The following is a 26,509-nucleotide window of genomic DNA, read 5'->3' on the forward strand; positions in this document are numbered from 1 at the left end:
CACACTTTCTGTGAAGGGACAGTGCCAACCACTGCACCGCTGTGCTGCATACACAGTGTACATGTGAAACTAGAAAGAAAGAGACTGAAGTGTATGAAAGTTTGCCTCTGCGTGCGTGTTTGGAGGAATTCATGACATTTGCAGCAACAGTTGCACAGCGTGACACAGTAATGCATACGGGAACACCGGACATGAATGCTGGAAGGTGTCAGGCGCTCTCGTTGATGCACACACACACTATCATGCACAAAACTCACAATGAAGCACTGTTGGATAGCACATTTGTGTCACGGCAGGGAGAGACAAAACAGACGCTGCAGATGTCTGGCTAGGTTCAAGTATTCTTCCTCCCGCAGTATGTGTGTATCACTGCCCATGAGATTCAGGTTGCTGAAGCGATGCAGCTGTTAGATGAACACGTTATTCACATAACACATGGAAGCAGTCAGGGAGAACTCACAGCCATGGGAGATGTGGTGGAGAGAAACGAAATAAGGACAGAGGAAGAGACCTAGCATCAGAACATAGCATCAGGAGTGACTGTAAAAGTTATTATTTGTTTATTTGCTCAATCAATGAAATCAGTCATGCAGTAGATTGTTTGGGTGGACGAGAAGACATGAGTTACCGATCAGCCTTAAGTCATTACGGATGTTTCCCTCGATTCCATCACCGAAGTGAACTAAAAATTAGAATTTCATTTATAAATAATAGACAGCAACGAAGCTACTGACTGCCCCATGCAGATTTCACTCTCTGGAATAATATTAGATAGCATTTAATGAGCGAAAATAAGGAGGCCTTCTTCTTAACTGTCAGAAATAATAAGAGTATTAATCCACATGCTTCTGCTGTTGGTTCATCTATTGATGTCAATTTGCTGGACTAAACTTTAAAGAGTGATTAAAATTGGTTAGGAAATCCGCAGTTTGTTGCAACTTTTGTCAAAATGTCAACACTGAATAGTGGTTAGAATTGATAACTAAAAAACTAGATACAGTAAGATAAAATCTGCTGGTTGTGTGAGTAAGTAGGGGACTTGTGTCCTTCAGCATTTGTTGTGTATCATCACTGGATTTGTATTGCAAACAGTGAAAGGCAGGTGAGGACAGATGGCCCTTCGTGTTGCTTCCAGACTGCGTGGCACAGGGCGAGAGAGGGTGTGTGTGAGAGAGAAAGTGATAATGTATTGACAGAGATGTATTAAATGGCGTAGCCTCAGTTCCCCGGCCTCCAGCCCTCTTGCCACCCTCACCTCTCTGATATTGTGTGTCTGTCTGTGCGAGCTTAGGCACAGGTGTTGTCCCAGCGAGTCGTGCGTCCACTCATGCCTCAAAAGCGCAGACATCATTTCACCAGAATTTGCGCTGTGTGTGTGTGTGACAGTGGCACCTTCACCCCAACACCACCTCAGTGAGCTGTCAGACCCCGTCCTCCAGCCACCCGTCTGACCTTCTCCCAGCAGGTGCAGATTCATCGCCGCAATTGTAAATCTTTCCGACCTAAGTGCAGCCTTTAATAAGGTTCCTCTTGAAATTTAAATTGACTGAGGCGGTGGGTTGGTATTACCTGCTGCCTCTGCACCGGAGCTTTCTGTGTCGCCATGGTTAATTCATCGTCACCCTGAGCATGTAATACCTGCAGGGGCATGAAGAGTTCAATTTTAGGGTCCATCTTGTATTTTCCATGTTAGTGTTCCCACTAGGCAGCACTGCGAACAGAATGTCTGACTCAGTAATGTGTTATGTGTGTGTTCAGTCTGGGGTGCCATTGTGTTTTCCAGCTAATAAGGCCCCGATATAGTCATCTGCAGGCATCTATTTGCAAAAAAAATATCCAGGTAGAGCTAAAATCCTACTTCAGTGTGTTTAAACTGCTGTTGCTCAGTGCCAGTAGCCCTTAGAGTGATTCACACTGCTGGGGATAAACCTCAGTGTTACATTTCAAATCAGACCAAAACCATATATAACCAGAAATTGCAGTTTTAGTGCTGCTAACCGCTAGTTATTGATGCTAAATGCGCTGCGTGATGCACGTTCAGCCGACACAGTGATGCTGCAAAGCCAGTAGCTTTCTGAAACGAAGCGGGCAGGAGTAACTTGGTGAGTGAGCTCCGTGGCTTCAGTCACGAGGAATTATTGCCACCATACGATCACCTTCGCCGCTGCGGCCTGCACAGGGCTGCTGAACAACTCCAGGGACTTAATGGCCCACTGGGTCATTAATTCAGTGCCTTGCATATACTTAGAGCTCCCAGATGAACTCGATGTCTGTGGAAAGCTAATAGAACCACTGATTCAGTTTTTCTCATCGATTGAAGGTTTTCGTTTTTTCGATTTTGACACATCTAGATCTAAATTCCTCTGTTTGCTCGGTGGCAGCAAGATGCTCACAGCTGTCGAGATGATAATTTATGCGACTAAGGAATGAGAGATGTGGACAGGAAGGGGTTAAGTGGAGCCTCGGTATGCTTGTCTCATTCTGTCATTTTATCTGAGCTTCTTCTTTGTAATTCTTTTCCTCTTTTTCTCCGTCTTTGCTCTTGCCTACATCAATCTTATCTGTGTCACTTCTGCTCATTTGCGTTCTGCATACTAGCCTCTTTCCCATTCCCTTTGTTTTTTTATCTTCTATCAGTGTCTCTCTCTCTTTTCATAACCTGTTGGCTCTTTAAACACTCTTCTCATTTCACTTCTCTCGGTTTCTGTTCGACTCAGATCTTTCCCGTTGTTTCGTTTTCGAGGAACCTGCATTGCTCCTCCTCCTGCCTCCATTTGTTGTCTCCCATCAATTATCTGTTTCCTTCATCCGTCTCTTTTCAGGCTTTCTCTCATCTGCCTCCTTCTCTCTTGCCGTAGTTTTTCTCTCACCCTTTCATTTCTTTACCACTGCCTCTTCTTTGTGCCTCTGCTAAACATTCCTTCTCATCATTCCTCTCTCATCTTTCCCTCTCATTGTTTCTCACGTCTCTTCTTCATTCTCTTTAAATGTTTCTATGTCATCTCTCCTCTCTCCCCGCTCCTTGCCCCCCTCGTATTACGTCCTTTCTGCTGTTTCTCTTCACTCTCAGCCCCCTTTTTCCCCATCTCTGTGCTCTCATGAAGTGTTTTCCTTTTACCTATTTTCCCACACCGTCTCTCATCTTGTCTACCTGTTTTTGTTTACTTGTCAACAAACAAATTACAGGCTGCTATTCTATTCTGAACTGATGCGGGGAGCATACACGGGGTAAAAGTGAGACAGGGAAGGGAATATCAATGTTGGATAGGAGCAATTAAAGTGGCATCTCTGATCCAGAGAGAGTAACAATGAAGTTCGATAGAATGAGGTGTTATTTTTTTTCTTTGCCTCTCTGTGCTTTGGAAACAATTGAAACTACAATTGGTAGGCTGGTAATGTGGGTGTGTTTTTTGTCAAATTATTTCTAACATTTCAAATTAAACTGCTTAAACCTCATTGACTTGCTTTTGGGTCGGTCATGACAAGCTCATGCCGTGCTGCGCGCCAAGCATCCTTCAAGCCTGAAGAATAATTTTAAATTCTCGTGGAGAAGAAGTTTCCAAACACACCAAATATGAATTTTGGAATAAATATCTACATATTGAAATATTCATATTGCATAAATTTCCATTTGATGATTTTTCAATGAAGAGTTGGCGATACTGTGACATGATACAGTGAAGATGCGAGTACATGCGTAGGAAGAGGTAACTGTTGTTATTTCTTACTTGATAAATAGTAGATCTATTGTCATTAGTTATTGTAATTAGCTATGTGGTAGTTGCATGTAAGGACAGGAGGATAGACACAGCGACAACAGGACAAACAGCGAGAAGACGAAGAGAGGCAGATGGACCCAGACAGAGACGGCGGGGTCAGACAGAGCGAGAGACACCCAACTCTCAGCCCCACCAGCCTCCATCCTGCTAAATTAACTTGGTGAGGTCCCACTGAGCCAGGCCTCTCTCCTCATTAGACACAGACCACGGCTGGCTGTTAGAGGACCCAGTCAAATTTCGAGCAAGTAAACAACTCTCTGGGCTGACTCAAAACCAGGGCTTCACACGGCCAGATCAATTTATGTGTGCCTTCCTTCCCTCGCTATCCGTGCTCTGATATGACGGTCAAAAAATTGTTCCCGCTCAATCTGGGAAAAGATATTCTGGGCCAAGCTTTGTTACTATGGCTGCAAAACAACTACAAATGCAGACATTTCACAGTTTGTGCCTGAGCGAAAGTCTAATCATAAAAAGGTGGTCTCGTTTGAAACCGGTTGAATATGTGAATTTAATGCTCACCCTCGTTTGTGTTTAATTAATTTCATCACCGTCATTGACCCTGACCAGCCACTGTACATCTCAATCAGTTACTCTCTTGCTGTAATTGTGTATGTATGTGTGTGTGTGTGCGTGCGCTACAACATATCCAATCCACTCTCTGACACTGTTTTGTGTGTGTTTATGGGCGTGTGTAACAGAGGCTGCACATGTGTGTAATGCATTGGGGTTAATTAGCTTTAGACCACAGCCATCTATCAGCCTAATGCTCAGACTCTGGCCCCCCCGACAGCTCAATTACTGCCAGACACACACACACAAACGCGCACACGCAGTCATGATTTGTGCATGCAGTCACGTTGTTCGCACACATTATTAGATGTGAATGTATGCAGATGCAGAATTTTTTGTTTTGGCGCAACCACAACACATATTCAGCCTTTCAGATGAGGCTGAAGGTTAAGATGGGCTTTATGTTGGTCAGACTATGGTTCAAGGGCCAGTTTAGATCAAAGACTCCAGTCTCTTTGCAAGAGAATATTTAGACTGGTAGCCTTTATTCTGCCTCAAATATCTTTGATTTCCCATAGACCTTCCAAGTGACATTTCAAAAGGTCACTTAAGCTGTTCAAAGGTATCTTTAGCTTACTAAATTTCCCTAGTGTGTGATCAATAAAGTCCTATCTTATTTTATCTCATCTTAAAGATAAGATTTCCACTCCTCTTCAGTATCATTTGTTTGATGTTATTACCATGTTTTGAACATGTTCTCTTTGGTTCCTCTGTGAGAATGACTGGATTTCCTCAGTTTTCAGTCCTGGGCGAGGGAGACACACGTAGGAAGGCCACCGTCTCGAATCATTGGATCTGTTAAGGTCCAAATCCGGCTGCTGGCTATCTGTTCAGCTCCCCAGTGGGATTGGGTCTGAAAGGGATGAAACTCTTTCCCAATATCGCAGAAGCCATTAAGGAATAGACTCGGAAGCCCTGAATGTCCGTAAGTGACAGGAGTTCTAGGATATTGCTTTATATTGGTTTCACTCCCCCAGAGTTCACTGGGAAGCAGCATGATTGGCTATTAAATGGCACTATTTAAGAAAAGTTTCACTCAAAAATGTGCTCTCCACCACTCAGAAAAATGAGACATCGTAAGCCTACTGGTGTGCATTGATTGTTGTCATGGAGGGAAGACATATTAGTCTGTGCTTTCTCCATAGTCTTTGCTTGGAGGGGGAATACAGCTCAATTAAGAATTAATCTCTGTTTTTTTATGGCCAAGGGAAGGTCTGTATTATGTTTTCATTGTGATCAATTCTCCACTTAAGCAAAAGAACAAAGATTTAATATGTTTGCCAGAATGCCCAAATTGCTGTTCAATGGCAGCCACACTGCGTGAAACAGATGAGCTCGTGTTTGTTGTTACATAGAGAAGAGTTCAGTCTTTAAAGAGGTTCAGTGGCGAGGTAAAGGGACTCAGACGCCTTCTGACTCTGCTAAGAATGGTGCAAGAGGGTGAAAACTCTCAGCCTTTAAGGTGCCATGCACAGTGGAATTTTGGTAATCTGCTGAAGCTTAGGCTTCAAAGATTCAACGTGTTTTGATTATTGAATGACACTGAAATGCTGTGTATGTATTTTATGTATTTTAAAGTCCACGTATGGTTTAGTTTGTTTGAAATCTCACATGTAAATGAATGGACAACAAATATCTCATCCATTTGTTTATTACGCAGCAAAATGCTTCCCTGCTTGAGCATAAATATCTAAAGAAAATGATCATTTTGTTGCTATGAAGTGTTGCACAGATGCACTGACATTACTGAGGCAAAAACTGGACAATCTGGGAGGCTGGACTTTAGCGTGGCAGTGCTTTCAGCCAAATCGACAGACCGACAGGGTTTGACATTAGCATCCCTAAAGCGATGTTGCCAGCAGACTTAACAAAAAAAAAAAAAAAAAAAAGATGTCAATGAGTATTGATTAAGGACAGTTAGTGCAATGTGCAAATAGACTGATAATTGTCTATCAACAACCTGAAACAATACCTCACCCCACTGATAAGTGCGTGTGAGAAAGTGTTTCTAGTGCTAATTGAAACTATGCATTCAACAGCACACACATACTCTCTCCATTTTTATCATACACACTTGCATTTCCCCCTCGCTCACACATACAGGCACACACACACACACACACACACACACACACACACACACACACACACACACACACACACACACACACACACTCATATTCATTAGAGCAAATGGAATTAGGGGGATTGGAGGTATAATCTTCTTCCCTGGCGATGTGGGGGAACCAAGCCGTTAATTTCCCGCCTCTAACTACAACTCCAAAAGCGCTTTGAAAGAGGCTGGAATCGGTCGCAACTCTCAGCACATGAATGATTTACAACACTCAAATGTCACATGCCATCAGACGTGCTCAGTTTGAGAAGGTTTCTGTGCCTACACGTGCATCTGGGGGGGGGGATCTGTGGCTGTGGATAAGTTCATTATTAGAGAGCGCAGGTGTGGGTGTGGAAGGCAGTATTGAGTCTGTGCCCGCAGCAGGCAATGTTAGATGTCACTGAATCCATACGCAGTCCTCCACTGGTTTCCTTTCTCTCTGCTTTTCCTCCTCATATTCAGTAATGACGATATGACAAGAGGATGTCTGCGCCGTGTACACAACTGTGTGTTTGTGTCTGCGTATGTCTCCGTTTCTGCGCTCCCCAGCTGTAGAGCGAAATAACAAAAGATCAAAGTAAGAGGTTGGCCGGGGTCACAAGGGTTACTTTCCCATTGCTGTGGTAAACAGACAGTATCTCATATTTCATGCATTCATTTCTCTTTGATATGGATATTCTTCTATTTAAATGCACGTAGAGAGGAAAAGGACAAGTGAAACAGAGGAGCCTCACACACACCCACAATTACACATTGATGCACATGTACATAGGCACATACAGTATATACAGTGTCGTTCCGCAAACACATGCACACAAGTTGTTGGACCAAATGCCCCCCCACCCACCACCCCAATTCTTTCTTTTCATTTGTTTATCTCTATCCAATATGAATTATACATGCACATCCTCAAGTTTATGAAAGTTTCCAGCTGTATTCCCTCGGCAGAGAGGACCAAGAACAGTACTGAAGTGCCCCGAGTGTGAACTCCCACCGAGTTCACAGAGAGTAATGGAAGGTTATTAAACACACAAAGGAAAGACAGTTTTGACCCAGAATTAGATATCCGGCTACTTAAAAAAAAATGAGATGCCTTCCCCTCAGCATTGATCACTGTCGTGGAAGTAAAACATATTAGCTGTTTGATCTTTATATACTCGAGGAGGTGAATGGATGCTGCTCAGGTTCAGAATTTAGTTTTTATCGCTCACATTTTCTTTCTTTCTTTTCTTTTTTTTTTTTTGTAAGTCAGCTCCTGAAGCAACAAAGCCCAGATTGAGGGCTCTTTTACACCTGCTTTCTGCAGCGCTTCAGCACCAAAGACGACCGATTCCGAAAAAGATTCCTGACCTTTAAAAATGGCAAAGACAGGTGTAGATGCAGGGTAGCAGGGATTTGTGATGACGCTCAGAGGGAGTGAAGACAGTGAGTGATGGGCTTTAGAAACATTCCAGTCACACACACACGCATGCACACACAAACCCGCTTTTGCTGTGTTCAGCAGTTGTAGGCTTTATTTGTGTGTATGTGCGTGTATGTGAGAGAGAGAGCATGTGTGTGGCTGTGTCTGAGACAGACAGCTGACACACCTTCTGTTTTGGTTTGGATTGGCAGTTAAGTCTTACTTCCAATGAATGCCAATGAGACGTCTGTCCAACGTGTGTGTGTGTGTGTGTGTGTGTGTGTGTGTGTGTGTGTGTGTATGTGTTGGCGAATACAGGGTCTTCCCTTGCTGTCCCTCTCTGTCGGGGTAAAAATCAATCTGCCTGTCAACCACGTAACACCTTTCCACCTGTTAACGCTGCCTATCACTAACAATACCTGTGTGCGTGCCTGTGTGTGTCTGCCTGTGTGTGTCTGCCTGTGCGTGTCTCATGTCATCCTGTCAACCTCTGTCTCTCCATCCTCCCATCTGCCTGTTGTGCTTTTTGTCTGTCTGTCCTCCTGCCTGGTCCCCGCTGTCTCTTTCGTGTCCGTCTCCCCGCGTCAAATTCTCTTCTCTCTACCCTTAATCTGTCAGCCGCGACACCGGCGTTGAAAAATGACTTTCATCCCGCGTTCTGATTCCCAGTTATTTACCACTTTCGCTCCTCTCCTCCCCACCTGTTCGCTCTCAAGTCGTTTGTTTGCTTGTTTCTCATCGCTGAGCAGACAATAAGTCGACGGTGCTGCAGCTGAATTTCAACATTGGCGATGGCGACTGCTCCATACATCCCAGAGAATTATTAATCACAGCGATCCTGCAGGGAGTGTGAAGCGTTTATATCTCTTTCCTACATATACATCCAATGAAAATATGCATGAAGGCGTGAAGTAAGATGAGAATTATCACTGCCTGACTCACCTTTTTTTTTCGATAAGGTATTTCTCTCCTTCTAGTGGGCGAACAAATTGATTGTGATGATAAATATGAAATGAGACCACTTCAGAAAACACACAGTCCTCCCTTTTCACATTAGTCTAGAGACTGTAAAACAATTAACGGAGAGATGAGACCGTTTTACACTGTTTTGCCTTGCAGTCATGCCAAACATTGAATCAACAAGCTGCATTTTAGCACCGCTGCTCCTCTCCTCCATCCTTCCCTCAATAATGTCTCTTCTCTCCTCTCACTTTTCCTGTCCAGATCCCTCAGATCAGCTACGCCTCCACGGCGCCAGAGCTGAGTGACAACACCCGCTACGACTTCTTCTCCCGCGTGGTACCGCCGGACTCCTACCAGGCCCAGGCCATGATGGACATCGTGACGGCGATGGAGTGGAACTATGTGTCCACGCTAGCCTCCGAGGGCAACTATGGAGAGAGCGGCGTGGAGGCGTTCATCCAGATCTCCAGAGAAACTGGTAGGAGCTCCGGCTTTTCTTGAGCTTTGCGGGACATTAGCTCATCAGTGCAGTGAGTGAAGCATGAAGTCTTGCAGGCTGTTGTGATACATGGATGTCAGGTGGTTTGCCACTGAAGGGTAGACTCAAGATGGGACTCCCAGGTAGTCCTCAGTAAAATGATGACTACTATTCGAGATTTGTAATTCTAGGTTGCATTTTCTTCTTGCCAGAGAGAAAAATGTTTGAGACTGTGTGATGCTCATAGTTCGCAGCTCTTTGTTTCTGTGGTGAGTGACACTTTCACACAACTTGCGATGGTCTCTTCACTGCAGTGTAGGATATGATTTGAATCACTCTTCGGGCAAATTGCTGGCTGTTGATTGCAGAGTGTGGTGAGCAAGCTCAGACGGAGAGTTTTCTCAGCAAGCAGTTGATGGACAAGTGCAGGCGTTCTCCCAGATTTTGCTCTTGGCTCGACACCGATCGGCCACAATATTAAAACCACAGAAGGATGGAGTGAATGATGCTGATGTTCTGCCGGGAAACCTTTGGACTTGGCATTCATGTGGGTGTTATTTTGGCATGTACCACCCAGCTAGCTGCCTTGTTGCAGATCAAGTTCACCCCTTTTTGTGAGGGTGCCCTGTCGTACTGCAAAGATTGTCCAGGCATGGTCTGATGAACATGAGGAAAGAACCAAGCAAAAAGCAGAATTTCAAGATTAAAAAGTGTGTTTCTTTGCTGTAGCCAAAGTTGCTAGCGTTAGCATGCACTGCCAACTGCTATAGCTTAGCCTCACCTTACGTCCATAGGCAGGTAACATGTAATATTAGGTGACTATTAGTTTGTGGGGTCCCAGTTTGCTTTAGAAAAAGCCCCACAGGATTTAAACAAGCACCCTTGCATCAGCTGCTGGAATGCAATTTATTTTGCCTGGAGCATCTTCAGCATCAGTCGTTCAGTGTTATAATAGCCATTAAGTGCACATTTAAGATCATTTTCATCCCCATTAAACTATTCAGTGACTGCGGCGCTCCGTTCGGAAGCATTCGCATTTGCTCCGTTTTTCCGCTCATGCACTCATTATTTCTTTTTTGTTGTTTAATTTCTCACCTGTAATCACTGAAAAATCAGTTCGAAACCAGGTTAACTGCGAATGGATGGAACACAGGCGATACACGGGTGTCAATAGTAAAATACATCAATTTCACGCTTTCGCTCCTTCATTTGGTAGTGGCAGGAGAGATGAGGGTAAATTCCATTGGAGTAAATGAGTGTGACATAGATACAAGAAGAGAGAGGAACACAGAGACGGATCGCTTGTCTGCTTTGATGTGAGACTTAAAAGCACGGTCCCTGTGGTCCTGAGAGCATCGAGTTTGGGCGAACGCTGCCTCAAATCACTTTATGAAATCCTCCAAGTGATGTTGACAGATCAAAATGCTGTCGGTTTCCCTGTTTATGTCTCAAATGTTTATTGAAAAACGCATCACGTTGGATGTTGACAAATATTTACAGACTGACAGGACTAAAGACGAGTAAAGAATCCGTTTGAGAGCCGAGATGTGTCTATTTTTAGCGCTCTCTGCTCCCATCCGTTGCTTTTCTCTGCATTGTTTGTGTGCCGCTGTCGAGATGACAGCTCTGTGTACGTCTGGGCTGCTGCCTATCCGTCCATCTCTGTCTCTGTGCACGTTTGGAGCCGGCTCGCCCAGGGCTGCATGCTGTGGCAGTCAGCACATAGATGTTTACTGTGGTGTCAGATCAATGTGTGCGCCTGGGCGTGCGTGTGTGCCTCTGTAAAGGGTAAAGCAGTCCTCAGCAATGTGTGTATTGGTGTTCTGGGAGTCAGCAGATAGCGCACTCCCTTGCCCTCTATGTCTGTGTGTGTGTGTGTGTGTGTGTGTGTGTGTGTGTGTGTGTGTGTGTGTGTGTGTGTGTGTGTGTGTGTGTGTGTGTGTGTGTGTGTGTGTGTGTGTGTGTGTGTGTGCGGGAGGGCTACATGCTGTGACAGCAGTCAGTCAGTTGTTTACTCTGCGGCTCTGCAGATGTGAACAGAACCAAGGAGATGAAGGGATGGGAGAGCAGAAAAAAACGAGGGTGAAGAAGAGGGAAGAGGAGTTGTGTGTGTGTATGAGCGGGATGTTTGTGTGTGCGCCCTATAGTTGTGTATCAAGCTGAAGAGTGGGAAAAATAGATGGGGAGAGACAGAGAATGGGACTAGGAAGTGGGAACAGCGACAGAATAATGAGAGGGGTCCTAATATAGATGCATAGCATAGCACTCCTAGCCACTCCAAGCACACACACACACATACATATATACATACATATACACACTGTACATAGTGACACAGGTGGACATCTTTATACATACACACAGCCACAGGAAATTTCTAGGTGATTATTTTATGATACTAATACCAAACATCCACATTAATCGGTGTGTAATTGTTTGCTGATGACTCTCAACAATTCATCCATATCGATCACTGAAAATTTTCATAATAGGTGCTCAAGTCTTGTTCGCAGACGTCAGGATGTATGCAAAGGCGCTAACAGGGCCAGTTTAATTTGCCCCGGTCACGCCTCTCTGTGGTCGTCTCGTGCCTCTTCTTATTGAACACATTGGGAAAGTTCAATATTTACTCGTCCAATACAGCATTTGAAGCTGAATATGTCCTATTTCCGTTTGCTGCTCCACAGCTGTTGTGTTCCTTCACTCCCGGGAGGAATTCTGAAGAAAATTCTGCATAACTAATTTTTCAGGCAAGTCCACACAGCAGTCAGCAAAATCTTTTTTGTTTCAGCAGGACTGCTTTCGGGAAAACTTGAAATAACTTTCGATTTGAGGTTACAACTAGGAAGAGATGCACAGCCTACATACCGGTGTTCTAGACGCTAACCTCCAAATGGACGCTGTTTTAGTGTGACTGTAAGCTAAACTTGGATGACAGTGGTAAACATCAAATGTTTTAAAAATCAGCACATTAGCCGTGTCATTGTGAGCATGTCAACAAGCTGACGTTAGCGTTTAGCTCAAAGCACCGCTGTGCTTATGTACAGCCTCACAGAGCTGCTAGCATGGCAGTTTACACACCTAGATAATGTATTATTGTTTCAGTGGCATTTTTCAATGCAACGTTTCAGTAGATAGCAGGTCCTAAGATTGCTTCAATGTACTTCTGAACAAAAGTTGCACAAAAGCAGCTGAAAAGCGAAATTCTTGACATACACGTCAGTATTACTGCACAGGTGTACAAGTAAAATGCCACTTGCTAGTAATCCTAGCTGGTTTTCCTCCATCTGCTTCTGTCTGCATTGAATATATCCATCATCGAGGTTTTGCTAATGCTGCAACTTTTTACAGTTTCCAGAGAATTCAGTACTGACTTCTCATTATCCTGCGATTATCCAGCAGTATATTTTATAAAACATTTTTACCGTCTGCTCAAATGAGGCTACATCCTGAAATATACTCACCGTGACTTTTCCAGCATATGCAGCCTGTGTCTTTTCACCCCCAGCCATGGCTTCGCAGTCATGCAGAACTAGTAACGGACACAGCTCAGTGAGCATGGGCCCACCGTGTTTACTCATCATCCCTAAGTGTTCACAAACTGGGTGCATAATGCAGTGCTTTTTGCTTTTGTACACAATAAACTGACGTAGCCCGGCAATCAAAGGTTAATGAACAAATAATTGAGTAAAGGTCAACATGTGGGGGATTTGTCAGGGAGTGGTTTCAAAGGTCATGCAGGAAGGTAGTGGTTCATTTGTAGTGGTAAAATGTGCATCGTATCACATCTTACGTGAATCTCATCACATCTGTGACACTACATCAATTCCCTGAAGAGGTATTTTTTGCAGCTTTGCGTCTTTCTCACCAGAGTGCAAAACTGCTGTGTTCAGACCTGGTAGTTTCATGTTTTTGCCCCGTCAGTGGAAGCTCCACAAACCAGGTGTTCCATCCCAGCTCTTCCCTCTGGAGTAAGTGAGGCCTCCCTACTCACCATGCCACGCCGCTGTTGCTCCTCGCTGTGGAAATCGCAGCGTATGGCACTGACCCCTGCCGCACCGAGGGACTACATCCTCCTATATCGAGCTGCGTGTGGAGCATGTGGATCGCTGTACTATAAAATAAGAAGTGGCGGTGTGCTTACCGAAGAAAAGGGGATCTTTTAAATCAAGTCACGGCCGTTTCTCCTTCCAGTACCCTTCCTCACCTCCTCATGGAATCCATCTGGGATTAAAACTACTACATCTACATTCAGACACACTGCAGACAGAGGAGAGGGTGTGTGCGCGCGAGCATGAGCGTGTACTTATGTGCGAGAGAGACACTGAGAGGCTGTGGGTGAATCTGAAAGGGAACCTGTCAGCGTAGGATCGAGAGGGGACGGGGGCGTGTGTGTGTGTGTGTGTGTGTGTGTGTGTGTGTGTGGACTGCATTCACTGGCAAAGAACAGCCACCTCCCTCTGACACTGGCCGCTCCACAGAAGCTCTGGAAGGCAGTAATGAAGAAGGCAGGAAAATGAGCGGGAGAAAAAAGGCTGAGAGAAAATAATTAAACGTTTATCTCCAGATTCATTTAATTAGTTCTCTGGCTCTAAACTAATCTTCCGCCTTTTTGCCTAGCTTCGCCTCTTTAGTTCGCTTTCAGTCCACTCTTGCCCTCCACAATGCAGTCGCTCCTTGTCATTATCCAAGTCTTGCTTCTGGCTTATGTTGTTTTATTCAGGCAAGTGGAATCATACTTTAATTGAAATACATTTCAGTGCATATTACGTGTGATATATGTCTATTTATAGGCGCGGATGCAGTATTCTTAGACCACACTCGTGTTGGAAAATCACTTAGCTGGCATTATAGAACTTGCAGTGTGTGTTAATATTCATGAACATGCTGGAATGATTTAGTAACTCTTCTCTAGCGCCATTCTTACAGTATAATGATCTTAAGAAGTGAATTTGATTATACTGCATTACATCATGCATTATAGATATAATGATATACACTAGGTGTAAGTGTATAATAAGTGTAATTAAGAACTTATTGTGCTTAGACACAAAAAAGTGATGCATTTTACATGTTGTATGAATTCCCAAATACATCACAATTACAGTGATTATATTGAACCCAAGTTGTGTGAACACACATGCACACAGTCTCACAGAAACACAGATAAATGCTGAAGAAGAAGCTTTACAAAGCGCACAAACACACTCTGTCTAACTCACACTCAGCTGACAACGCATGTCCCCCGGGTCGATTTAGCTCTCTGTTTCTTGTCCTTGATTACGCTCCCCTCACAACTTAAGACTGATACTATTCACTGCCACACATGCAGACACACACAGGGAGCGCACACATCAGCCCATCCATTTGTAACTAATTACACCAGCCTTGGTTTTCTCTTCAATGTGACGCTTTCTTTATTGTTCTCATGAAAGGCCCCAAAGTCTCAGATGCCTGTAGACTTGTTTATGCTGTTGGTTGGTGGCCTGCTCATGCTTGTATTTATAAAACCTTTTATGTATGTATTTTTACGTGTCTGTGAGTAGGTTTGTCCAGGACACTAACACTGACTGTTTCTTGAAATTTTTGTGTTTTCTGTCTGTTTCCTGCTTTGTTTTTTTTTGTTTCATGTTATTCATTCATTGTCTCCTGTTTTATTCTGATATACTCACCACTCCTCCCGTCCTTGCGTGTTTCCAAACAAGGAAAGCAGCCCGTTTTTGCCTCCCATGTCATTCGATTGAGTGCTTTTGCTTGTGGTTACTCCGGTCCTCACGCTTTCCTTGCCTTACTGAAAAAATATGAGTTATCTCGAGGAGGTCATTAACATCTTTCTTAGTCTCCAGACTCTATTATGATCCAGCTGATGTTAGCCTTATGTTGCCAATCTCTCACCTGGGTGGAATCGACAATATCTATTAAGAGTTAACAGCCCTCAGTGGATGGCGTTAGTATTGCCAGAGGACATCTAGAGATGGTAATTATTACCAGAGCAGCTCTGTGAATTAAATCCCGTTCAGCTGAAACGTCCGTTTTTAGCAGTTGTCCCCAGCTGCCCCAATAGAAAGTCCAACAGAAATTACCGACTGATTTCCAGAAAACTCTGGGGTTGCCTGTGATGCTTTTTCAACCTTTAAAAACCACCTCGGTATTTTCAGCCATGTCTCAGTGATTACTGGTGGGAGGGAATTGAGGGAATAATTAGATTTGCCTCCCACAAAGCAGTTTTGCTGGTGTGCAGTATATTACATAGCACATTTCATGGCCCTGTGGCGAGAAACATAAATTTGTCTCGTTTGAGCAGAATCATGTCGGCAAGTTAACGTTTTCAGAGTCCACCGATGGGCAACAAATGCTCACTTACAGTGTAAAGGGACGGTGCAGCTCACACTGCAGACTGTATGCCTCTGTATGATGTTGGCCATCTTAAAATGTGTGTAGTGCTTTTACTGTATGTTACTCTGTGCTATCGATTTGATGTAGTGTCCATTTCCGGTCCAGTGATTTTCTTGACAGAGGTGAGAACTCCTTGTATTCTGCGATGACAGAGCAATAGTGAGAATACTGGGCAGACAGATGTACAGATAGAGGAAGAGAAATGGGGTATCGGTGTGTGTGTGTGTGTGTGTGTGTGTGTGTGTGTGTGTGTGTGTGTGTGTGTGTGTGTGTGTGTGTGTATGTATGTATATGTGTGTGCCCTCTATTTTCCGTCCCCATTTGGCCTCTTTGAGTCCTCCAAGAGATCCGGGAGAGAAAAAAGCTCAGCCACTTGCTGCTAAGCCCCAAAAGTAATTTCAGCAATATTACTGCACCAGGCGGTGCACATAGGTGTGTGTGTGTGTGTGTGTGTGTGTGTGTGTGTGTGTGTGTGTGCGCGCGCGCCCTGGATTGTGTGTTTGTGCAGCTTACGTTGGCAAGGTGTATGTGAGTTTTCGCTGTGATTGCAGGGATGCATGTTTGTTTAGGTGTGTGTATAAGTGAGGTTATGTGTGTTTATGGGAGAAGGTATGTATGCCGGTGTGTGTTTTGATGTTGATGTGCTTTCAGGGAGTGGGACTCTGCCTGCACAACTTAAAAGCACTTTCAAGCCTCTTCACCGTTCTGCTCCAGTAACTTGAGATGTTTTCTCTTTCCTTCCTCATCTTTTTTTTTTTTCAATTTTTCATCTCCGTCTTCAGAAGGGCTCTGGGGTCACGGTTAAAATAAATGACGAGAACCGATGTTGGCCGGCAAAAAATAATACTTGTTTGACTCTAAAACCTCAAGGTGCTTTGAGAGTTCCATCTCAAAACTCCCCAACCAGCTATGTGTATACATGTGAACACAGACATGGCCATAATGAGCTGGTGGAGGAATCACAGACGGAAATGGGCCTTGCACAGGAAGTGTATAGATATATATAACTTCACTTCCTGTCATTTATACGCAATCCTCTTTCATTGTATTGCAGAGAAAAAAAAACAAACAACAAGAAAAGCAGTGGCACCATAATAAAAACTGTCACTTCGACGATTTTAGGAAAAGGCTTAGCGTAGCTTAGCGGTTTTAAGCCGCAAGCGTCATTTGTAGGAAATTAGATTTACAGTCGGCGATCAAAGCGGAATGTGACTTTGATGTCGTCAGCCTCTCCTGATCACATCTGAGCCATTGTGTGTTGATGCAAAAGCGCTGAGAAAATTAGACTCCTGATTTCTCCTCTGCAAACAAATGGGGGGAGCACGTGAATGAACATCAAAAACACTGCAAACAGAGGAGAGTGTGATACTGTCATGTTGACAGTGGGATCGCTTTGAAACGCGCTGCAGCGGAGGGGAAGGAAACCTGAACTGAATGAGCTGAAAGCAATTAGAAACTAGTCTTGGATAATAGCAACTCATAAATGTCCACTTTAATCCGAGTTTGAACAGAAGACGTCTCACACAGCAAACTGCTTCATTTGCACTCATGTGGAGAGATCTGTGACACAGTGAGCTGGAAAGATGCCCGCAAGGCAGTCTGACAGGCAAACCACCATGACCTCTCACTTTTCATTCTTATTGTTTGGTCTAGATAAATCACCAGCATCATATCACAAGATGCTCGAGTTTTTTTTTTTTTTTTTTTTTTTTTTTTTTTACACCTGTCAGATCATTTCAGCCTCATTTAATCCCTTTAAATACTGTACATACAGCACGTTCTCACCCCAGGTGGTCAGATACTGACCTCGCTTTGTCTCCCGGGCGAATGTCCTATGGGTGACCCATAATTCATCCTGAGGCTATATTATGCTATCACATGCTATCAATAGACTTAGCGAGCTAGTCATGTAACATGTAGGCAGCAGGCTTAGGTTTAGGGTTATTATTTTTACAGGTTCGAGCAACAGCCCTGGTTTGGGTGCATCTTGTGTGACTGATACAGAGCGGATCCAGTTTTCTGCTTCCGGTGACTAGTTGTTCTTTGCACAAATCAACCACCAGCAGCTTGTAAATAAATGGCAGAAAAAAAACGGGCACTTAGCATGGCTGGTGATTACTGCCAGGGCAAAACATTGATTTGAATCAGCACAAAATCCATGGTAGGAAGCTCAGTGGCCTCTGGGAAGTTCAGTAACTGGTAGTTGTGGATATTAATTACAGGGATTAACACTGTACGAGAGACATTCAGACTGATTTGCAGTCCCAGGAGGACTTTCCTTCTGTCCAGTAGAACATTGCTGAGTTATGGCCAGTCTCCCTTCAGCTGGACTAGAGCAGGCATGATACACAGAGCCTCACACACACAGACAAATGAGTCCTGCTGTCTCCCACCTGGCAGGACCAGCGGGTGGAGTGCTGATGAACTTGCTCCGAGTGTCTTTTGTTACTCTCTGCTTTGCTGCTAATAAATCAAACTTTGATAACTACACATGCGTGCACACGGACAAACTACTTATATCGTCCCTCTGTCTTTTCCCTTCAGTCTCAAATGCACAAACACACACACACAGGCCCAACAGGCTGATGGATGGTGAGCTGGCAGAGGCTGATTAGCTGAGAGTGGATGGGGCAGAATTACGACTCTGCGCTGCGATTGCATTGTTGCCTCCACAACGATCCATGTTGGATTGCTGGAATGCCAGGATGCGGGAACAGTAATCGATGCTCTCCATCTGTCCCTTTTTCTGTTTAATTTCCTCAAAGCACCCTGAGTTTCTCTGATTCTCTCTTCTTTTTTTCTTGTCTCTTTGTGTTAGATCGTCTTCCCCTTCGCTGTCTTTCTTGCTCATCACTCTGCCATCCTCTTTCCGCATCTCTACCTCTCGATCCTGCGGTGGAGCTACAAGCGTATTGAGCTACAATTTGCCTTAATCACAGCGCAGATGTTCTTGACATGCCCCTGTACTTTTCTTCTTACCATATAATTCCGTTTTCCTTGTTTTCTGTCACAGTCCACCCTCTCTCCTTTTCAATTTCTCACACACATCCATCTCTCCTGACCTCTCTGTTCCCCTTCTCGATGGGCACATCCATCTGTATCTCGGTGTACCATCCATCTGTATTTGACTTTAACGGTATAAAAAAAATGTTACCGTCACAGTGGCACTCTTGCGAAATCACACAGTTTTGTAGAACCAGATTTCTTGGTTCTGCAAGAATTTTCTGGCACATTATAGACCACTGAAAAAACACCAGCGTTGAAAGGTTTTCACAGCTCTTCAACTCTTGCACCTCAACTGTTGTACGCTGAAATCAGATTTGAATTTTGCCGTTGGTCTTTATCATATTATCTCTGCCACATTTCTGCTTTTTAGAGAACATACAGAGTAGAAATGAAAGAGGATATATGATAAAACTCTGAGCTTTAAATCACATCAGAGAGCAGATGGTGTACATTTCCCCCATGGGAATCCAGCCTTTGTTTGCGCCTTTAAAAACATCTTTCCCTTAAAGTTAAACTTCTGTTTCATATTCAACAGTCTTCGTGAATTCAGTGTGAGGACGCTGATGTCTGGCCCAGATGGAATAATTAAGTGCAGCGAGATGTAAATTCATATTGACTTTACGGCTGGAAAGAAATAAACACAGAGCGAGATGAGAGTTGAAACAGGAGGAACCTATGGTGTACTGTTTGAATGCAGAAAGACAGATAGATGTGCTTTTTCCCCACAGTGGCCTCAAGGAGAACTCGTCATCTCACGCAATCCATACAAGAGATGCTCGGGAACCCCAGACTTTAAACTTGTTGCGCAATCTCAGTTTAAAAAAAGAAAAAGCCAGTCGAGTCTCACCTATCCAAGTGCTTCTCTTACATTGGCTGCCCCTCGTATTTACATCTAAATGACTGTTGATGGCGGCAGAGGTAGCGCAGACCCAATTATGCCATGGAGTTGGCCGTGGAACCTGACAAATGATGGGTAATGGCTGAGGGTTGGAGGCATTTCCAACACTCTCCGTCCTAACAAATGTAGCCGTGTTTCCATAGTTTGACTCTGACAGAGTAATTTATTCCCACTCCGCCAGCACGGAACCACGGATTTAAAAGTTTCACCACTTACCCAAGCCTTCCCCATTTTTCACTTCAGAATGAAACTGTTATTATTCAAAAGAGAAATGGGAATTTATGCAGGCTTAGACATGGCCTTATATCTTCACTTAGTTTTTCTTCTTTCCCTCCTTTTGTACCCCCCCCCCCCTCCTTTTTTTCCCTCCCTGTTTGCTGCTTTTGTGTTTTTCATTATGTGGTTCTGGTGGCACAACACGCGCGTTTTAATTTGTCTTGGGTGAACACTGCCTGCCTGTTTCTGCATCTTGTTTTTGCTCTCCGTCTCACTTTACCGAAGGCTGAGGCGCTGCGAGCTGCAGTTCATATTGATTTGTTAATTCAAGTGACGGCTACTGACATCGGGTTCATGTGAATGTAATTCAGGCTTTCAAACTCAACAGCGTAATTCACAGAGGAGGCAGGTTAAGCGCATGGTATACAAGATCTTAGAAATGCATAAATATATGATAATCTTAAAAAAATATTCGGATGTCTGGCAGCTCTGAAAGTAAAAAGAGATGTGCACCTCAAAAGTCACACCGACAAGTTTTCCAACTTGAGTCAATCAGGCATCCAGGCCTGACTTTGTCGTCATGCTGCTTTACATACTTCTAAAATTATCTGCTTCCTCTTTCATGCAATTTTCAGATCTTCAGATTTAATATGTGAACGCAGCCGACTTAAAACCATATGCAGCGTTATCTCCACATCTTTTCAGGCCTTGTCTGGTCTTGTCTGGTGACTTTGCACCTGCTTGTTGAGAACTGTGTTGAACTGTATCAGCCCACTTTATCACCTAAAAACACGTGTAAGGCTAGGTTTACCCACAAAGACATTAAAGCACCACACGTTAATGAGAAAACAGGCTGAAAATGTGACGCTGTGCACAAGTAGTTCGGGTGTGAGCATGAGCGGCGGTGAGAAATTCACCGCTGTAAACTTAGAATTCTGACACTGTTTCGTGTGATGACAGAAAAGATGGGAAAAGAGTAGAGAGGGGTTATAAAAAGAAAATCCCAGGCAAAAAGGAAAGAGAGGAAAAGATGAAGAAGAAGCGTTTGGCCAGTAAGATGACTCAATCTGAAAGTTAAGGTTTCTCTGCGTCTGTTTTAGGTGGAAATAAGCAGCTGTTTGGGACCAAATTTCCCTTATCAACTTAAAAGGTGGCAGAATGGCAGCGTTTAAAGCTTGATCCTGCTGGCCACAAGTGAACAAAAATCAGTGAATGTCGGATTAAGGTTCGGGATATGTGGTGGTCTTATTAAGAGACATTGAATGTGGGATGCAATTTGCAGTGTCAAAGCCAGACGCTTTTCATGCTTAAGCATCCACCCCGACCTCCTCCCTTGGGGGGATAGCGCTTTTGTGCTCTTTCACTCAGCCCCACCACTTCAGCCTTTGCTTCATGGTGACAAGCATCACGTGGAAACAAGAAAACACACGCCAGGAAAACATAAACATAGGTTGTTTTTTAATTACTTGACCGAGCGAGCAGTGCTGACATTTTTTTCCCAGGACAGTCTCAAACAGGTGAGTGAAGAAGAGAATATGAGGGAATGCAAGAAGGAGAGATTAGAGGAAAGGGTGATGGAAAGAGAGAGAGAGAAAAGAAAGGAAGGAAGAAGGATGGAGAATTCAGACAGTTTGTGCAACCCACACATAAGTTCAAGAAAGCATGCTTTCGTATCTATCTCATGCTCTTCCTGTGTCACACGGGCACACCTCAAGCACCTATTTTTTTTTTTTTTTGCGATATTTAGTGTTATCAAACATTACAGGTCATGAAAATGTCCCCCTGGATTGAAAAGATTGCAGCATTTGCCGAGCACGCCTTCCCTCACTCACAGCTAACCATACAGTACATTAATTATTGAAATACTTAAAGATTCAAACAGAGGTGAAACAGAGGTGAGTATAAATATTACAGACCTACACTGAAACCCCACCACCCTCCTTTTCTTCATCATATTAAATCTTTGCACTCTAAAACTCAGATGCAGATGCACGTGTGCAGAATTTACCCATCAGCCCTGTTCTGCGGAAGCAAGGGCAGACCAGCAGCAAGATGTGATAACTCATTACAGATTCTATCATGGCGCGAGTTACTGAATGGCTCCTGTATTTAACGGAGAGAGCAATGTGACATCTTCAGTGATTAACTTCCGAAACAGGTCCAGGTTGCTGCTTTTGCGAACAGCTGACAGGAAGTAAAACTTGGACCTAAATTATTTCCTGGCGACACAATCCCAATTAAAACAATCCATTGAGTTACTGTCGTTGTGTTCACAAGCTGGTGGGAAGTTCCAAACATCTGGGACGTCCGTGTCGGATGCCAAACCTGGGAGACAGATGATAAACAAACACTGGCATCCCGCTGCTTCGAGTAATTAAAAGCAATATTCGACTCGGAATCTTTCGATACACACACCTTCTGTGGTCCCGAAAGGTGGCTGTGAAACGTTTGTGCTGCACCATACCCCAAGTTGTACAGCGTCTGTTTAGAAAGTAACTTCACACCCCGTTTTAGGTTAAACGTAAAGTCAAATTCGAACCCAGTCTCAGACCTCGTCCAACGTGTCTCAGCTGTTATCAGGCATTTAATGCTTAGATATCATCTGGCTGCCATCCAGAATCACTGGACCGGCGTTTAGTGCGTATGTATATAACCACTGTTTAAACATTTTCACATGCTGACATTGAAAACGGTTGCAGCAGAGGCTGTGGAGAATGACAGAATATGGGATTCGAATGAGCGGTAGGTATGATCTGAATGAGCGAGCCACATTTGGCAGGTATTTTCGGACATTTTTCGCATCATTGCTGGCTGTCAGAACAATCGGCCGTCCCCCAAAGAGACCAGGATCAATTGACTGTGTGATAGAGTGTAATAGAGTGATAATTTGCTAACTCATAAAAAGGTATTTCGTGTAAGTTACTCTTGAAATGTTTTCCAACAGTTCACAGGCATGAAGGTTTTTCGTTTTCACCTTCATGAGAGATTCTGATAAGCCATAAATGAGGTGCTGGCACTGCGGTGTGCCGTCCATTTGGCCAACGTCGTGGGACGTCAAACTGTCGTCTTGTTGCCATTCCTGATTTCCAAGCAGTCACAAGAAGTATGCTCTGGTTTATTCACCACTTGTCTGGTGGAAGAGGGGAAAACAGTGGGAACACCAGCCAGTCGAAAAGTTAAAAAGTTAAAGAAAAGCAGACTTTTTGTGCCTCAGAAATTGAATTGAGACAGAGATTGTTGGGAGTTCCCAGTTTTTTTTTTTTTGAAAAGCGAATTGAATTTTTTCAATAATGTTTTACTCCTTGTACACTGTGTCTTACGTGGATGGAATATTGAATTTCTTCCCTGTTCAAATTTTACCCGTCTTTTCATATTTAACTTTTCAGTTCTTATTTCTATGTGAATATCTCTTGCTCTCTCTCTCTCTCTCTCTCTCTCTCTCTCTCTCTCTCTCTCTCTCTCTCTCTCTCTCTCTCTCTCTCTCTCTCTCTCTCTCACACACACACACATTTGCTATCCTTTGATGTGAGATTTTTTAGGTTAATATGTTAATTTATGCAGGAAATTAATTAAAGGAATACATGATTCATGTTTTTATTCCTTCGTTCAAGTCATTTCTATGCACAAAGTACAGGAGCTGGTACACTGAGGCTGGTTTAAACTGTGGATACATTTGTTTTCTGATATATATCAGGCCTTATTTATTGGACGGCCGGGCGCCAGAAGCACCTAAACACAGACAGACATCCAGTAAAATATCTAGTTAGAACCAAAGAGGTGAGCATTACTCATGCATTGATTTTTAAATCCATTCCTCACAAATTATTTATTTAGTTATTTGGTTGGTTTCATTACTTGAATGTGTTCTTTGGATTTGGCCGATGTGTTGCTATGGCAGCAGAGACGGGGAGGTGGAAGAATGCAGGCAGGGAAGTGGGGACAGAGCGGCGGACTTTCTGTTTGTGGAGGAGAAAGTTTGTGATGTCAGATTTGGTCTCCTGCAGAGCGTTCCTCATAGCTTCCAGAGAGGTTTCGTCTCATTTTACTTCCCACGCGCGGTGCGGTCTGCGTGCGTGCGTGCGTGCGTGCATGCAAACCCACTGTAAACTTACTTTGGCCAAGTTTCGTTTCAGGCAAATTTTTGAGTTAGAATTAAAATATAATAGAATTATATACACATTATGGCTGTAGAGGGTGCTGGAAAATAAATGTCTGTAAAAAGTGAAAAACAAAGTACTCACAAGCACGGCAAACCATCATGGAAGACTAAAAAATGGTGTACACCTGTTCCTGCAGGAGGCTCCGACCCTATTCTAAATTCATGAGGTAGAAAATAGGAGGAAATGTGCTGCTCAACAAGCAGTGTTTCGCTGCTTGTGTTACCTCCAAGGTTGTGTGTGTTTGTGGTGGTCAATGCTGGACTCACAATGCACATGCCTCCGGCTGTTCTTACAGCACAGAAGAATGGAGGAAGCCCTCAATGAAAGAGAAAAATATATGGCTTTGTCTCTCTCTGCAGTCCTTCTTTCTGTTTGTCTTTTTCTGTCTCTCCTGCAGGCGCTCTGCAGTCAGTCCGTCTCATGATCTCACCTCCCGTCTCTGCACACACACGCTGATGATGCACCTTAATCTAATGATGTATTAGTAGCCTATTATGAGTGGTGATGAGATCTCATCTCAGGTCAAATTATTAAGTCTCCTCTTTGAAGTACCTCGAACAATTTGCATATGTGTGTGTGTTGCACTGCAGGTACGTGTATCTCTGTGTGTTATAGCATCCAAGACAAACCAAGGGCCTTAAAGCGATCACTGTTTTGGAGTTCGTGTTCAGTTTTGAACTTCTTACCATTTTATAAAGCACGGGATGCGGATGGCTTGTTTTGAAGCCCTTGAATGTTTCCCACTCAGACTTGTTTTCTGAGCCTCAAAGATAAAAAAGATGAAAATGACAGGAGACAGACGCGAGGCAACGCTGTGGTCATGCGTATCTGTGCGCATGAAAGTTTCAGTGTGTGTGACAGTGCGCACATGAAAGAGTGTGTGAATGTGTATATATCTGCGTCTCCTTGGGCCTATTTTGATGTCCTGATTAGCACTGTTTATATTTAGATCATATTAATCCGCTCAAAGACTGCAATCCCCAAGGCGCTGTCAGACACACACACACACACACACACACACACACACACACACACACACACACACACAGTTGCATTTTCATCACTTTTGGGGACATTACATAGACGTGCATTCATTTCTTGGAGACTTACCGAGCCATAACAATCACCACGACTTGCCTAACCCTACCCCTTACCTTTAACTTAACTTAAAAGCCAGCCTACACTTAACTTCAACCTGAAATTTAATAATTTGCATTATGGACAAAACACACAGTCACATTGAGTGTCTTGTCCCCACATAGTGACTGGAAACAGATTTATGTCCCCACAACATGAGTAATGCAATTTCACACACGTGCACACACACACTGAAACAGACTCATCCTCTTGTCCTACTCATCAATGTCAGGATGCAGTGACAGGGAGGGTATAGATGTAGAGGAAAACTAGAGATAAAGCTGTGGGAAGCTTATTAAAAAGCTACAGAGTGAGCACAAACCCATTTGAGGAGTAAATAAAGCAAGTCAAGATTTCAGGTCTTACAAGAGCAGCTAATTTGCCTTTTCCTCCAGATGTTTTGGCACATTCTGAGCTCATGAGGTCGTAAGAGCATGCTTGCTGATACTTTTTGGCGCAGGCAGATAACTTTTTCCTGAAGTTCCTTAATTGAAAAAGCAGATGGACCACAGAAGATGGAGGTACTGTAGCCTCTAGGAAATAGGTGCCACTTAGCTTCAGGTGAAATTTAATGGAGAGTTTTTTTATTGAAGGAATACAAAACTGGCAGCACTGAGAGCAGGAGATAGCTGGCAGAAGAAGCCCTGGTGTAGCTCGAACGAATGAACAAACAGTCCTGTCATCCGTGAACCTAGGAGCTCACTTTGCTGATAGCTGTATCTCCTCACATGTGCATGTTTCTCTGTAAGTGTGTGTCAGCCCTGCGTTTGTGTATTAATGCGCGCAGGCCTGTATGTGTGCATATACTGCATGTGTGCAACAAATCCCTGCAGTGTGATGGCCTTAAGCCCTATGTTCCCTCGGAATCACTCTGAAGAGGCAAATCCAGAGGCTTAGGCAAATTACACACACTTACACCTGTGCCTACACACACACACACTCAGGCTTTCATACTCCCTGTTCCCTTTCTCTGTCACTTTCTCCTTTGCTGCATCTTAGACACACTTGGGTCTCTGTAGCAGCCTTTTCCTCTCCTCTGTTGGGTCAAATATGCCCCCCCGCCTCTCTCAGTTGAGGCACTCCCTCTTCCTTCTCTGTCTGTTTCACCAGTTTGCAGTCATAGATTCACTGAGGCATAAAGGCAAAATGGCCTCCTCATGGAATGGAGGGGTCGATGATTTTGGAAAAAACATGCTGAGCGCTAACACACACACACACACACACACACACACACACACACACACACACACACACACACACACACGTTTGCACAGCTATCCTTGTTAGGACATTGCATTGACTATCATTCATTGTGGACAGAACTTACCCCTCACCTTAACCAGGAGCTCAGAAATTCTGTTTTGCCTCATTAGGACCAGTCCTTGGTC

The 26,509-nt window shown here is 43.9% G+C and overlaps 1 protein-coding gene across 10 annotated transcripts in view; it reads left to right on the forward strand.

The window, feature by feature from the left end:
• Positions 1–26,509, forward strand: part of grm8a (glutamate receptor, metabotropic 8a) — a 541,588-nt gene that overhangs the window by 71,860 nt on the left and 443,219 nt on the right. For all 10 annotated transcript variants that reach the window (XR_011603508.1, XR_011603507.1, XM_070991750.1 and 7 more), the window contains one exon: positions 9,092–9,308. Coding sequence is in view for 8 of the 10 variants with exons in the window: in XM_070991750.1 (XP_070847851.1) it covers positions 9,092–9,308 (217 nt within the window). In the remaining 2 variants the exon portion in view is untranslated. The remainder of the gene's footprint in view (positions 1–9,091; positions 9,309–26,509) is intronic.

This window comes from Chaetodon trifascialis, chromosome 22 (assembly GCF_039877785.1).
Source record: "Chaetodon trifascialis isolate fChaTrf1 chromosome 22, fChaTrf1.hap1, whole genome shotgun sequence".
NCBI lineage: Eukaryota > Metazoa > Chordata > Actinopteri > Chaetodontiformes > Chaetodontidae > Chaetodon > Chaetodon trifascialis.